General features: G+C 45.7%; 1 protein-coding gene across 1 annotated transcript; it reads right to left on the bottom strand.

Annotated features, from left to right (window-relative positions):
- Positions 1-2,512: 2,512 nt before the first annotated feature.
- Positions 2,513-14,002, bottom strand: PSMG1 (proteasome assembly chaperone 1). Its single transcript, XM_082697776.1, has 7 exons — positions 13,807-14,002; positions 12,432-12,538; positions 9,479-9,630; positions 7,701-7,763; positions 5,589-5,787; positions 4,527-4,663; positions 2,513-2,729 (listed from the first exon to the last, which is right to left on the bottom strand). The coding sequence occupies exons 1-7, from the start codon at positions 13,992-13,994 to the stop codon at positions 2,655-2,657; spliced, it is 921 nt and encodes a 306-aa protein (XP_082553902.1). The 5' UTR covers positions 13,995-14,002; the 3' UTR covers positions 2,513-2,654.
- Between the last annotated feature and the right edge of the window lie 1,370 nt (positions 14,003-15,372).

Genomic DNA, 15,372 nt, shown 5'->3' with positions numbered 1-15,372 from the left:
CAGTGAAACCAGACAACACAGGTACATCTGCAGGCAGCTCGGGCTCACCTTTGTGAGATGCGCTAACAACAATCAATATGATTTGATCTTCATCGCCTCCTTTCCTTGCCCCAAACACTAATGCAGAGTGACACTGTCTGGGATTCCAGGAGACAAAAAGAACTTGCCGAGAACAGGAAGACAAGGCTTCTGGGTGTGGCCGTGACGGAGTTTGTTCCAGCAGCACCAGAGAGCTAAGCAAAACACCAGAAAGAGGTGGCTGCTCTTCACCAAGAATGTCTGGGGTGGCCATGTATAATGTCAGGGGTGGAGCACGGAGGGGACACGGGTCGAGCTAGCCTGAGGTCAGATAATGAAATCAAGAAGCCACACAGCAGGGGCAGGCAGGCCAACAGTCCCTCCTGTCACCGAGGGCTCCTGTCCTGGCCTCCTTGAACTCGTCTGGAGAGCCACACACTTGGAGAGCCTCAGGGTGGTATCACGCAGACTGCCTACCCCCACCTCCCCAAACAAGTGGGACTCCAGGCAGCCTCGTGCACACCCTCTCTCTCCATCCCCCCTGCACACCCTCCTCCTCTCTGCCCCTCTCCCCAGCCCAAATGAAGATCTCCAGGCTTGAATGCAGTTCACAAACGAGTGTCTGTTGGCATTAGAGAGACGTCAGCATTGTAGGTAGCCACCTGTGTTCATTCTGATTGCTTTTCTCCAGTAACCATCACGATTCAAATTGGTGGCTTATCTGCCTCAATGTAATTCCAGATTTTATGCTGCTAAATAATTACTGTTGTCACTGTCAATGAATCTCAGTGCGAAGGAACATCCGACACACTCACCAACCTGCCACACTGATGAACCCACTCAGCGTCCCCCTCAGCGACTCCACTACTGGCCTTTATACTGCCAAGAACTGCGGTTCTCGAATGTGGCATGGAGTGTGGAGAAGGAACGCAGGATGATGCCTGCCTGTCGCTCCCTCCTGGCTGCGCCGTGAGGTCGTGTACACGGGGGTGGTACGTGGAAATACCCTCTACTGTCCATCAGAAGCATTTTTGCATATTTATACTTCCAGCCACCCAACCACATAAGCAGATCGGTTCTTCCTTACTAAGCAGATGAAAAATGGAACCGGAGGGAAGAAACATTTACTGCACACTTATATTAATTCAGTAATTTTCCTTTTCCTACCTCCAATTTACAGATGAGGAAACTGGAACGCCAGGGACCACCTGCCCTGTAAGGGTTGGCCTGAGAGTGGCTCTTTTCCGAGGTCGCGCTTCCTCTGTGATCAACGCACCCTCGGTGCGAGAGAAGGCTCTGGCTCCAGACTGGACCCCACAGTCACCACAGGGCTCCGCGCACACATTCCCTAAATGGACATAGACATTTCTATAACAAGAACGCTTCAACTTCTCTTCTCAAAGCACGTTCACACACACTGTGCCTGAGACTTCGGACACTCGAAAGGGGAGTGCAGAATATCCTCACCCCACCTCCAAACCCTGTCAAGAACAGGAAGCAAAATGAATCTAGAAGATACGAGTATGTTGTTACCATCTGTAATATGCAGGTGGGTGGGGGATGGGCTCGATGGGGGACAGGCACTCAGGAGGGCACTTGTGATAAGCACGAAGTGTTGCATGTAAATGATGAACCACTGGACTCTACTCTTGAGACCAATACTGAACTGTATGTCAACCAACTAGAATTTAAACAAAATAACGGTAACAACAAATCTGTAATATACAATGATTCCATAACTTATAAAGAGACCAACATTCCTCAACTTCACCACTGTAAAACTTATCTCCACTGACAGAGTGTAGTGTGTGGTTTCCTGCAGCAGGGCAGCTACTTCGAGCTCACGCCTCGGTCACGTTCTAGCAATAGCAGCCTGCCGTAGCCGAGTTGGTCCCGCCAAGACAGTTAACCCTGCACCAGGGCCCGGGAAAGTCTGCACAAAGAGCCTGCCTGGCAGATAGTACTGAGAAGTGATGAAATACACATTTCTTTTTATTTCATTTTAAGGAAATATCTAACTTTGTTACCTGATCCGTTTCTACCCACAAAAAAACCTGAAGAACCTATAAAATATAAACTTCACATATTAAGAATCACCAACAGGTACACCTCGGTGGCTCAGTCAGTTAAATATCTGCCTTTGGCTCAGGTCATGATCCAGGAGTCCTGGGATGGAGCCCTGGGGTTGGGCTCCCTGCTCGGCGGGGAGCTTGCTTCTCCCCCTCCCCTCTTCCCCCAGCTCATGCTCCATCTCTTATAAATAAAATAATCATCATTAACAAATCAATTTTCAGATATCACACAGAACTACTGCACTAAAGTAACTCTACTTACATTTTACTAAACCTGTTGTTATCTGTAGGTTTTTAAAATTTTAACTAAATTAGTAGTACTAAATACTCAAAACAATACTCCCACCTAGTGGCTAGAGAAAAACTTCTGGCTTATCTTAGTCATCAAGAGTACCGCCATAAAAAAGGAACTAAAACTACAATGAATTTAAAATAAGTTTATTCTGTTTGTACATCCACAAAATACCCCCTTGGGGGAAAAAAAAATAATAACCAACAAACCCATACACCCTGCTCCCCTTGAAGGAATGGATGATAATACACTTTACAAAACTATCTCCGGAATCATGTATAAATGTTACTCTGAATTTCATTTGTTGTCATCAATTTCTTCAGTATCTCTGTGCTCTGAGGAATATTCTGGAAGAAGAAAAAAACAGTCATCAATACAGTGTGATGGAGAACCCAGTTAGAAACAACAGGCACACTCCAGCCCTACACTCTGCGGATGGAAACAGGAAGGCTCACAAAGAAACGGACCCTGCCCTGAATCTCCACTTTCAGGAGGTAACACATCCGAGCGTCTCAGAGCTTCAAGAATTTGAAGTATTTAAATAGATGAAACCCCTAAGCCCAAAACTTTATGGTGACGCCTTACGGCCTCCACAGGCTGTCCGAGCCCTCTAGTGGGAGATGACCCTCCCAGCCGGCCTCTCCCCGACAGGAGCTCTTGCAGCCCCGCTGCACCCACTGCCACGCGCCCTGGCTCTGAGCCTGCCCTTGTCCATGCCCCGGCTTCCGTCTCGGATCCAGCTGCAGTGCCAGCCTCTCCTCAGACGGCCCCCACCCCGCTGTGGCAGGCCCGCGGGGGGTGCTCTCCTCCGTCCAGCGGGCACGACGGTGGCCTGGGCCACCTCCAGAGACGCTCAGGAGAATTCCACACGTCACTGACCCCACGTCTCAGACCAACTGAGACTATGAACAAACTCAGGATGACCACATCTGCTCACGTCTGAGAGACAAGCGCCCTCCACAAACAGCCACTGCACCCGCCGCCATCATTACGTTTACAGGAAGAAATGAACAGGTTACGAGAAGTTATCTCACTTTCCCCTTCAAAGAATACTCCTGAAAGCTGCAGGCGGACTTAGACTCCATGCAACGACGTCCCGTTTCCAGTGTGCTGTGCCACACTAGAACAAGACCGCTGCAGGTCTGCTCTCACGCCGCCGCGGGAAGGGCCCTCAGTTAACCACACAAGCAAACACAGCGGTTAGTTATGTCCTCTGAAAGCACCGCTGCCTATAAAACTCAGCTGGTCAAAAAGCTTACCCATGACTCCAGCTGATAGAAAATCATGCTTGAATTATACGAACTTAGTCTTAAGTTCTACTAATTCAACAAATGGCTGGGAAAGCATTCTCCTATATTCCAGGTGCCTGACGACTGGGGGGCACCAAAATGGGAAAACATGGTCCATCCCCACGGAGCCAACCATCTAGCAAGCACACTAATTTAATGAGACAAGTACAATGAGCTAACTCTAAAAGAACTTGCCAGAAAAGATTTCCTAACATCAATGGTCATTCTACAATAAAACAGGACTCCCACTGTGGAACGCTATTGTTGTCTCTTCCCTGTACGAGAGAAAATCTTACCCAGGGCACATACACTTTCAGCCAATCTCCTAGGGAAAGGACAGGACCTCAAAACTACCTGAAACCACAGGCAAAACTTTTGGTGTACATGTTCCGATATGAGTTTTTCCAGGGAAAGAGCCCAGGGATATACACACAAAGAGCAGGTTTATCTTGCCTTCACACAGCCAGGCCCATGCAAAATTAAGTGAATACACGATGATAATTTAATTCATGCTGTGCTCAAAAATTCCTTCTTAAATATTACAACCTTCCAAGTGAATTAGTTACAGAAACTTCCTGAAAAGTCAAACCATCCCTCTACACAGCCATCTGGGATTTGTATCAATGCACTGCACTGGTCTACCATGAGAAAGCTTAAATAAAACATCTCTCCAGTTACAGAAGTACATCTAAAAGAAAGGGCAGCAATCCCATTCAAAGTGCCAGATCAGAAAGCTTTACTTGGAGGAAAAAAGGTCTCCAAGCATTCCTTAAGTTTTAAACCAGGACCATAAATTTACCATTGTTATTAAGTTTGTTGTAACTCAGGTATTAAGTCAATGAGCTCAAACCTTACCTTAACCAAACCTTTCAAGCTTCTGGAAGAAAGGATAGGCTTAAAAGCTTCAACTGTGATTAGGTCTAACTTCATCACATCAGTGTAACACAAATACAGAACTGCAGGAATCCTCCACACTTGACAGTAACTCAGAACTGTGAATAACACAAGGGAATAAAGCACTTAAGTCTTCTACTGTATGATTTTTAAACTAAACACCTCTAAATAAAAAAGGCGACTTCTGGGTGCCTGGGTGGCTAAGTTGGTTAAGCAACTGCCTTCGGCTCAAGTCATGATCCTGGAGTCCCAGGATCGAGTCCCACATCAGGTTCCCTGCTCAGTGGGGAGTCTGCTTCTCCCTCTGACCCTCCCCCCCATGCCCTCTCTCTCAAATAAATAAATAAAATCTTTAAAAAAAAAAAAAAGGCTACTCTTAAAAGTAGTTCTCTGTTGCTTTACTTAAAGTGTCTACTGTCATATCAAACCACTTATAATGTATATTTTCTTTCAAAGCCAATTTATTTTCGCTAAATAATTTCTTGCTTTTGTAAATATTGCTTATTTTACATTTCCTGAATATACTGAGACACATCATAGGTAACTACAAGATTAAAATTTTGCTAAATATAATAAAACAGATTAGCCACTTACTCCAGTAAATTTCACATTTAAGGGGAAAAAAACCTACTTACTAACAAATAACAATTATATTAGCTACCAAAGAGTAAGTGACAATCTCACATTTGATGTGATGTTAGGGTATAATCAGTAACAGGAATAAAAAATAAAATATTCAAGAAACTTCAGTATCAGAACTAGAGCAACTCTGCCAGGCTGCAAAGTTAAGAACTCAGTTAAGAATTCTGAGCTGCTCTCACATCGTAACTGCGTGTGTGGACAATGTTAAAATTCAAAATACACACAACATACTAGCAACAAGAGACATTAAAGCAATACATTGGTATTGCTAATCATCATTAGCAAACTACTTTAAAAAGTCCCCTAATAATTACAGTAGTAACTAATAACCAATAAAGCATTAACAAGACACACGGTAAATGTCACAAATTTTAACACCACCTGCTGCAGGAAGGTCGTGTACGATATTTGGTTGTTCCAGCAGTGAACAGCATGGAGGCTCTTTGAAATTCTGTGTTTTCAGGGCTTTCAGGAAAGGAGAATGAAGGCTGCTAGTAGATTCTGAAGTTTTATAGTCAGTAACATGCCGACATGTGAGAATCGTCACTTGCATATTCTTCCTTGCACAAGAGCCAAAGACCTAAGGCAAAATTGACCTCAAATTAAAATACAAACATAATTTTGTTACAGAACAGAAACATTCCTCTAGCTGTTTATCTAACATCGTTTACAGTAATATTCCCCTTGAGAGGTGGACGTGTCCAATGGAAAAGAGAACACATCTGTTGTCCCCTTACCCAGGTTTGATCTTGATTCTGTCACTTTCTGGTTTGCTGACCTTTTCTAAGTCACTTTCCTCAGCTGTGAACAGAGGACAGTGCTGCCCAGCTGAGGGGGCTGCTGTGTGCAGTCAGTGAAGTCAGGAAGAAACACGGCTGGCGCAGCTGTGCTAACACCAGGACAGGCTTCCAGGGTAAAGGAGCTGCTCAACTATGAGATCTATTCCAATACAGATATTTCTAAAAACAGCACATTACTTGCAAGCGAAATTCAGACTAACAGTATATCGGCAAAAGGAAGTGATCCCCCTCCTCTAATCCATGTGTTCCTGCGTTCAGTAATACTTTAATAAAGATGTTTCTAAGCTCCAACCGTGCACTCACAATAGTGTTGTATCACTGCAATATTCCATAAACACATTTTTAAGTCTTTTGCTTATAGGCAAGTTTTAATCACTCTAGACCTTTATTTTCTCCTAAGCATGTATTTTGTGAAGTTCCAAGGACCCCTTCCAGCTTTTAAAATCTATGGTCTTGTAAACAAAAGAAAAGCAGCTTTTTGGGTTTTTTGGGGTTTTTTAAGAACAAAAAGTAAACTTTAGGCCACCCTACCTTGTCGTGAAGTATTTTACAAAAAAAAGAAAATGACTATTTTTTTTTCTTTTTAAAAATTATTTATTTATTTGACAGACGGAGATCACAAGTAGGCAGAGAGGCAGGCAGAGAGAGAGAGGAGGAAGCAGGCTTCCTGCTGAGCAGAGCCCGATGTGGGGCTCGATCCCAGGACCCTGAGATCATGACCTGAGCCAAAGGCAGAGACCTTAACCCACTGAGCCACCTAGGTGCCCCGAAAATGGCTATTTCTAATAATAACAACAGAACTACAAATTTTACACATCATTAATGATTTCTAAGACTAACTTCATCATCTCACAGCTTAGTAAATAAACACAAAATAGCTAACATCAGCAGGTACATCCCATTTAAAAAAACACCACATTACTCACTAGTCCTAATTTATTAACCTCCCTACAACACTCATACTCTGAATTCACACTTGACTACTCTGTTAGACTGTGTGTGTTTATCAGGATTTTGTGGCTGACATGAGCCAAACGGTAGGGGGATGCAGATTGTCCCTGAGGAAAAAAAAAATATTGATGAAAAAATCTGAAGTTCTGGAAAAGTTGTCCCATAGTACAAAAATAATAAAATATTCTTGACATAACAATCATGCTACTTAAATTGAAGGAACACAAATTGGGGTGCCTGGGTGGCTCGGCCAGTTAAGCATCTGCCTTTGGTTAAGGTCAGGATCCCAGGATCAGATCACTGGGATTCAGTCCTGCATCCGGCTCCCTGCTCAGCGGGGAGTCTGCTTCTCCCTCTCCCTGCAGTTCCCCCTGCTTGTGTGCGCATGCTCTCTCTCTCTCTCTCAAATAAATAAATTAAATATTTATTTATTTGTTTGTTTGTTTGTTTATTTAGAGAGATAGCTGGGCGCCTGGTTGGCTTTCTTTCAAATGTAATAATACAGCAGATGAAAAGGATCCAACTGTTTTATGCTTCTTTGACCTATAATCTTCAGCACATTTGTTAAATGAGTTATTTTATTCTTTATATTCCGTAACAAATTCCTATGATACTTAATTTCCTATGATAATTTTAAGAAAAAAAACAAATACTTCCCTGTTGTGCATGTGACCGTGTAGGCTCAAGTGTTAAGACACGGAGCCCTTATAAAAGGGAGCTCACCCATCTTCATTTCTCTTACCTTTTCCAGCCACTGATACTGCTGATCTTCAGCTACGTAGCAGCTGCACTGACAGAGGACAACCTGGAAAATCACATCCGAGTGTTTCATCAGGTCAAATGAATTTGACACACTCCGAACTACCACCATATACACATCATTTGAATCCTAATATAACCTTTAGGTAGTACTTGCTTTCTTAATTTGCTATTGGTTTATTTATTCGAATCAAACCACTACTGGCAGTTAACATGAGAATAAAGTACACATGAACAGAGTGACCACAAGAGTTTGCATAGGAAACACTGAAGACACTACCAATAAATGCTACCAGAATCTTCTTTATGACACAAGAATGATACCAGTCCTGCTTGCCCTTCTAGGGGTCATACACTGGGAAGGCCAAACACAAAACAAATGTAAACGCTATTAACATAAGCATTATACAAACTCTAGGTGCTATCAGAGTGAATGGCAGCCAGACAGCATCTCAACCCAAATGGCACTGTGAAACCGTACTGATGCCTCTGAAGACATGGTCTTATTTTAGAAAACAAGTTCTAACCCACGTACTCAAAGCAAAATAATCTGTAATGCCACAATGCTGTAAAAGGTTGGGTTCCTGATTATTAATGCTCATGGAATGATATTATCCACAGAACTCAACATCTACTAAAACATTGCCAAAAATGCTAACACTTAATTACCCAAAGGAAGCAAAGAAGGCAAAAAAAGTACAGTGGGATGGGGGACAAGAAAAAGACTGGACATATAATAAACTACACACGTAGGTTATGCTTAATCAAGAAATATCTCATGAATATACGACTAGAAAAGGTGATGGAAATTTCTCCTACTGGACCTTCACAATCTGTTCTAAAGTACAATCTTCTCAATTAAAGATGAGATCAAAAACATGCTTACTTTATACATTATTTCCTATAAATGCTAGATATGCATAAAAATCCTTATGCAATCTTAAATAACTTTGGATAGCATGTTAAAAAACAAACTAGAAGTATTAAAAGATCAAACTTTACAGTTTTCAAGGCTAACATTGGGTCTTTACCTTTTGAAATAAGCCCCATTACAGTATTAGGGACTCAGCAGCTTCTTTCACTGTTTAAACCCCTGTGCTGGCCCATGTTCAACAGCTCAGCAGCTGGGGAACAGTGCTCTGTCAGACAAGCAGGTGGGGAGACACAGCACCTGCCTGGCCACCTCTTTTGCCTGACTCTCAAATCGCCCCGTATGCTGTGCTCTCTGAAAGGACCCAAGATTAGGATTTGAACGCATAGGACACAAGGAAATCACTCGGTGTCAACTACAGAATGACTTTCAGGGCTTAAAAAATCAGGTTAGGGTAAAAGATTAAAGTCAAGAGAATTATGCTCAGAACGCATAAAGCATTCATTTGTTCAATCAACACTACCAGAGTTTCTAGCATGTACCAGGCATTTGCTACATCCTGGGTATCCTGCCACAAAAGAGAACTCCCTGCTTTCACAGAGTGAACACATTTTTGCACATTCAGAGTTACCAGCTGAAATAATTTTTTGAATGAGAGCAAGGTGTGAATGTCTGCTGTCTATGGTTTTTCCTAACAAAGTTATTTCAGAATTTCCTAGGACTTTATCAACACACTGTGTTCGCCACACTAATATTTATATAAGTAACAGCACTGCCTACAGGTGCAATTCGTCAGCCCAGAAGCAGATATAAAGGAACACAAAATTCAAATGAACACCACACAAATGATGCCTAAACAGCTCCCTCTGAAGCATCCAAGTCCCACATACCGAGGGACTCGATTTCAGATGATAAAATACACAAAAGGCCTCTGCCGGGGACAGATGTGTCGTGTCCGTTGTTCTACACCATTCATTCCAGAGGTTAGCACAGCCAACTTCTTCCCAGACTCCTGAATTCATTACAAATGACGACAAAAACGCTGTGAAAAACAATTCACATCAGTTAGTGCCACGTCTGCAAGCTGAATTTTCTAGAATCAAAAACGATTTCAAGTTACTCTAGAATTTGAGACCTACAAGAGCCATTAAGACCACTAACCGTACACAGCCATTTTACAGAAAAGGAAACTGGGGACTCAAGAAGTTAAACAACCTCAGTACAGATGGTATCAGAGGCAGGAATTCAGAACACAGGTTTACTGCCAGGCTGTACCACACTGTCACAAGGTAAGACTTGCAGGGAAACTGTTGGCCAGGAGAACTTCATATAAATGAGTCAACAGTTACTTACCACTTACTTACTATGTCCTGCAAGCAAGGGCTACCTGACAGGGCAAAATCGACTTCCTAGAGGCTCCTAGGGCTCACCCCCAGAGCCTGTGCACCAGCCAGAATCACACAAGTCTGCGCACCTACATCCATCTGCTGTCCTAGCTGGACCCTGCACTGTTAACCTACCAAATGGAGTCATACATGTACAGATCTCCAAACTTGAGTGCTCAAAAATGTTAGGGACCATCACTGGTATTTTCAGAGTTCTCATCCTGTTCTCAAAGGATCCTGTTACTTCAAAAACATTTAAGAACCACTGCTCCAAAGGGGCCATGTACACACGCCACCTCGGTCGCTCTGAGTCTGGCCCAAACAGTACCAGGACTCTGAGGACATGTGGATACCTGGACACACTATAAACTCAGTTCCTGTGATTTACAACTTCCTTAACCAAAGCACACGTCCTTTAAATCTTAATTTTTAAAAGTCTGTCAAAAAGACAGTTATCAACCGTACACAAAGATAAACTCGAAATGGATAAAAGACCTCAACGTGAGACAGGAATCCACCAGAATCCTAGAAAAGAACATAGGCAGTAACCTCTTCGATATCAGCCACAGCAACTTCTTGCAAGATATGTCTCTAAAGGCAAAGGAAACAAAAGCCAAAATAAACTTTTGGGACTTCATCAAAATCAAAAGCTTCTGCACAGCAAAGGAAACAGTCAAGAAAACGAAGAGGCAACCCACGGAATGGGAGAAAATATTTGCAAATGACAGTACAGACAAAAGGTTGATATCCAGGATCTATAACGAACTCCTCAAACTCAACACACACGAAACAGGCAAACATATCATAAAATGGGAAGAAGATATGAACAGACACTTCTCCAATCAAGACATACAAATGGCTATCAGACACATGAAAAAATGTTCATCATCATTAGCACTCAGGGAGATTCAAATTAAAACCACATTGAGATATCACCTTACACCAGTTAGAATGGCCAAAATTAACAAAACAGGAAACAACATGTGTTGGAGGGGATGTGGAAAAGGGGAACCCTCCTACACTGTTGGTGGGAATGCAAGTTGGTGCAGCCACTTTGGAGAACAATGTGGAGATTCCTCAAGAAATTAAAAGTAGAGCTTCCCTATGACCCTGCAATTGCACTCCTGGGTATTTACCCCAAAAATACAGATGGAGTGAAAAGAAGGGCCATCTGTACCCCAATGTTTATAGCAGCAATGGCTACGGTCGCCAAACTGTGGAAAGAACCAAGATGCCCTTCAACGGACAAATGGATAAGGAAGATGTGGTCCATATACACTATGGAGTATTATGCCTCCATCAGAAAGGACGAATACCCAACTTTTGTAGCAACATGGACGGGACTGGAAAAGATGATGCTGAGTGAAATAAGTCAAGCAGAGAGAGTCAATTATCATATGGTTTCTCTTATTCGTGGAGCACAACAAATAACATGGAAGATATGGGGAGATGGAGAGGAAAAGGGAGTTGAGGGAAATTGGAAGAGGAGGTGAACCATGAGAGAATATGGACTCTGAAAAACAATCTGAGGGTTTTGAAGGGGCGGGGGGTGGGAGGTTGGGGGAACCAGGTGGTGGGTATTAGGGAGGGCACAGATTGCATGGAGCACTAGGTGTGGTGCAAAAACAATGAATACTGTTATGCTGAAAAGAAATTTAAAAGAATAAATAAATAAAGACGGTTATCGGGGCGCCTGGGTGGCTCAGTGGGTTAAAGCCTCTGCCTTCGGCTCAGGTCATGATCCCAGGATCCTGGGATCGAGCCCCATGTCGGGCTCTCTGCTCCGCAGGGAGCCTGCTTCCTCCACTCTCTCTCTCTGCCTGCCTCTCTGCCTACTTGTGGTTTCTCTCTCTGTGTCAAATAAATAAAATCTTTAAAAAAAAAAAAAAAAAAGACGGTTATCATTTGAGCAGGCACATATTTTACTCAGATACAAAGTTACCCTGCTACGACTTTTTCTAAAAAAGTAACAGACATTTGAAGTACCAGGATAAGAAGTAAGTAACAGGGATTTTGGTTTTTCTTGTTTAAATTTTTTATTTAAATTCAATCAATTAGGGGCACCTAGGTAACTCAGTAGGTTATAGCCTCTCTCTTCAGCTCAGGTCATGATCCCAGCATCCTGGGATGGAGCCCCACATCAGGCTCTCTGCTCAGCAGGGAGCCTGCTTCCCCATCTCTCTCTCTGCCTGCCTCTCTGCTTACTTGTGATCTGTCAAATAAATAAAATCTTTGAAAAAATAAAAGAATAAAAATAATAAATTCAATGAATTAACATACAATGCATTATTAGTTTCAGAAGTAGAGTACAGGGACTGATCAGTTGCATACAACACCCAGGGCTCAGTACATCACATGGCCTCCTTAATGCCCATCACCCAGTTACCCCATTCCCCACCCACCTCCCACGGATTTTGTTCTTTCAACAAAACCACCATTCTAACACATTTCTACTCACCTACTGCATTATTTCCTATAGCAATTATGAATTTGGAGCAAGGATATTTTTCCAGCAGAGAAACTTCCAAAGATGTTTTTGTCTGTCTTCGAAAGAGCCGCACCTCCCTAACACAAGAAACAAAAGACAAAACTAAAGCAACTTAAACATAATTAGTACCTATTATGAGGAAAAGGAACTAGAGGCATGATTCTGTAATCAGCAATATGCAGGCTTTAATTTCATAAAGAATGTAATTACCATCTAAGGGAAACAACAGATTCAGGCAACAATAACTAACAGATAAAACCATCTGATGCAGGGGTGCCTGGGTGGCTCCGTGGGGTAAAGCCTCTTCTTTTGGCTCAGGTCATGAGCCCGGGGTCCTGAGAGCTCTATGCTCAGCGGGGAGCCTGCCTACCCCCGCCTCTCTCTGCCTGCCTCTCTGCCTACTTGTGATCTCTGTCAAATAAATAAATAAAATCTTTAAAAAAAAAAAAAATCTGATGCAAAATTCATGGAGAACTCCAAAACAGAAATCAGGCTGTCCACCTGACCCAGTGATCAACCTCAGCATCCCCCAGAGTGGCACAATCGCGAACAGTGTGCAACAAGAAATGGGAAGCACCACCCTCCCGCCAGCAGAGTACTGAGCTTGCACCACGCGTCCAAGAGGAACATCCATCCACAGAGAATGCAGGGAGAGAACGAACAGGATAAATCAGACAAATTCAGGGTGTGGGACACCCTACCCAACAACTACCTCGGCAGGGGTGAGGAGGAGGGGCTGCTCTAAATGACCGGCAGCTCAAGAGAGACAGAACGTCGAAAAGTAACGCGTGGACCTCGTCCGGGTTCTGACTTACAGGAATTCACCGAAACACCCGGCGTCTGACACTCCGGCGCGAGTCTGGTCCCGCGCCGGTACTACACGGTGTCAGACGACTACCTTCGTCAGGAGCTGTTCGAGCACACTCGGGAAAACGCCTCCGCCGTTCGAGGCGCATTCCGAAAAGCGGGGACGTGCAAGGCCGCGGTCACTGGGACTCCGAGGTGGGGGGATAAAATACAGGCGGCGACGCCGTCACCACTGTCCAATCTACGTGCATGGGTTGGGGCGGAGGGTCCTTTTGTATTTTCTTTGCTCTTTGTAAAGAGGCGGGTTTTCCACCTGCTACGGACACCGAGGCTAACGAAGAGCGGAGCGGAGGATGGAAAGGCTTTGAGAGAGCTGCCTTACGTCCACGGACCACGAACCCCCAACGACCGCCTCCCGGGAACCCGCTACGAGCGCGCAGGCGGCCCCCGAGGCCCCGCCAAGGAAGCCCCGGCGGTACGCACGCCGCGGAGGCCGCCGCAGGCCAGCGCCACCCCGCGCCCGACCCCCGGACCTCACCTCTTCCGCGCCAGCTGCCGCCGGACCTCCCTGTCCTCGGCCGTCTCCCTCTTCCCCTCCTCCTCCTCCTCCTCCTCGTCCTCGGTCCCAGCGCGGCACGGCGCCCTCACCACCTCGCCGAAGAACGTGGCCGCCATAGTAGCCGCGCCAGCGTCCGGGCCCGACCGCGGCGCCCCAGAACGGCGCATGCGCCCCGCCCTCAGCCGCAACCCGCCACGCCCCGTGCTCCGCCTCCGCACCCCTGAGCCACGCCCTCAAGCCACGCCCCCGCGCACGCGCGCGGACCCCGCGGCCGCGCCTGTCTCGAGCGTCTTATTCTAGAGCCGGAGCGCGCAGCAACCGAGAGGTAGGAAGACTCCGGGCTAGAGAGGCCAGCGCGGGGCGGGGGCGCGTCCTGTCCCGGCAGGCGGCGCACGGGAGACAGGACCCCGGCCCGCCCTGCTCCCCCGCCTTCCTTCCCGCGGCGCCCGTTCCCCTTCTCCGCTGGGGGGTGCGGGGGCGTGGGGAGGAGGAGGCGCTGCGGGCCGAGGCGGGGAAGAAATACGGCGCTCCGTGGGGGGGTCAAACGCGGGTTTTACTCCGCGCTGAGAGTTCACAGGTCGGGGCTGGCGGTCCAGCCCGTCTCCGTCTACGCGAACGCGAGCATAGTTCGCTTCTCGGAGCGCGGCCGCGTCCCGTCCCGACGGCACTTTGGCCGTCGGTGGCCTCCCGTGACGGAGCGGGGCGAGCGGGTTCGCGGAGCCCGAGGCCGAGGGGCGGCCGCGCCGGGTGAGAGGTGGGGCGGTGCCCGGCGCTGCCGTGAGACCCCGGTCCGCTTCCCTGCGTCACTGCGCTGGAGATCGGGACCTGCGCGCAGTGTGGAGGCCGCCGGCGACGCCCGCAGCTGCTGCTGGGTCAGGCAGGACCTCCTGTTTCCCAGGCTCAGCCGCCACGAGTACCTTGTCTTGACACGTGGAGAACCAGCATCAAGAGCGGCATGTGCATGAAATCCGTTTTAGCGAACGGAACCAAAACCGAAGTCTGAGTTTTGAAGCAAAATTGGGACATTTAGAGCTAACAGTGTGACCAGATTGCTGTCCAGTGCGAGCGAGGGGGCCTTTGCGCGTGGTCAGCAAGGTGACCAAGGTGGTGTGGTTAAGGGGCACGGATTCCCGGGCTGCTCTCTGGAATGGCTGGATTGCAGAATAAAGAGGAAGGTTCGCTATCACTGTGTCTAAGTCCTTTTTGTCGAATAAAGTAACTTGTCATTTTTACCAGTAAAATTTACTGCGATTTGATTTCACAATTACATTATGAAGAAATCATTTCTAGAAAGCTGACTGAAATTCTGAGTAGGGTAATAATACATTTGGCAGTGATTTAAATTCTGTGTACACTTCACAGTTTTACGATAATGTTAAGTTTTTAAGCAAATGCTTATTTCATGCACTTACAGTAAATTTAGGCCGAGCACTTCAAAAAAAGGCAAATAGATGTTCAATTTAAATACTAAACCAGCAGAGATCGCGTTATGAAAGAAGGCTGGTGACACCTCAAGACCTGATGGAAAATAACCCCATCACAGAA

Source organism: Mustela nivalis (assembly GCF_964662115.1).
Source record: "Mustela nivalis genome assembly, chromosome: 1".
NCBI lineage: Eukaryota > Metazoa > Chordata > Mammalia > Carnivora > Mustelidae > Mustela > Mustela nivalis.
Note: the sequence above shows the minus strand (reverse complement) of the source record. Positions and strands in the feature narration are given on the sequence as shown.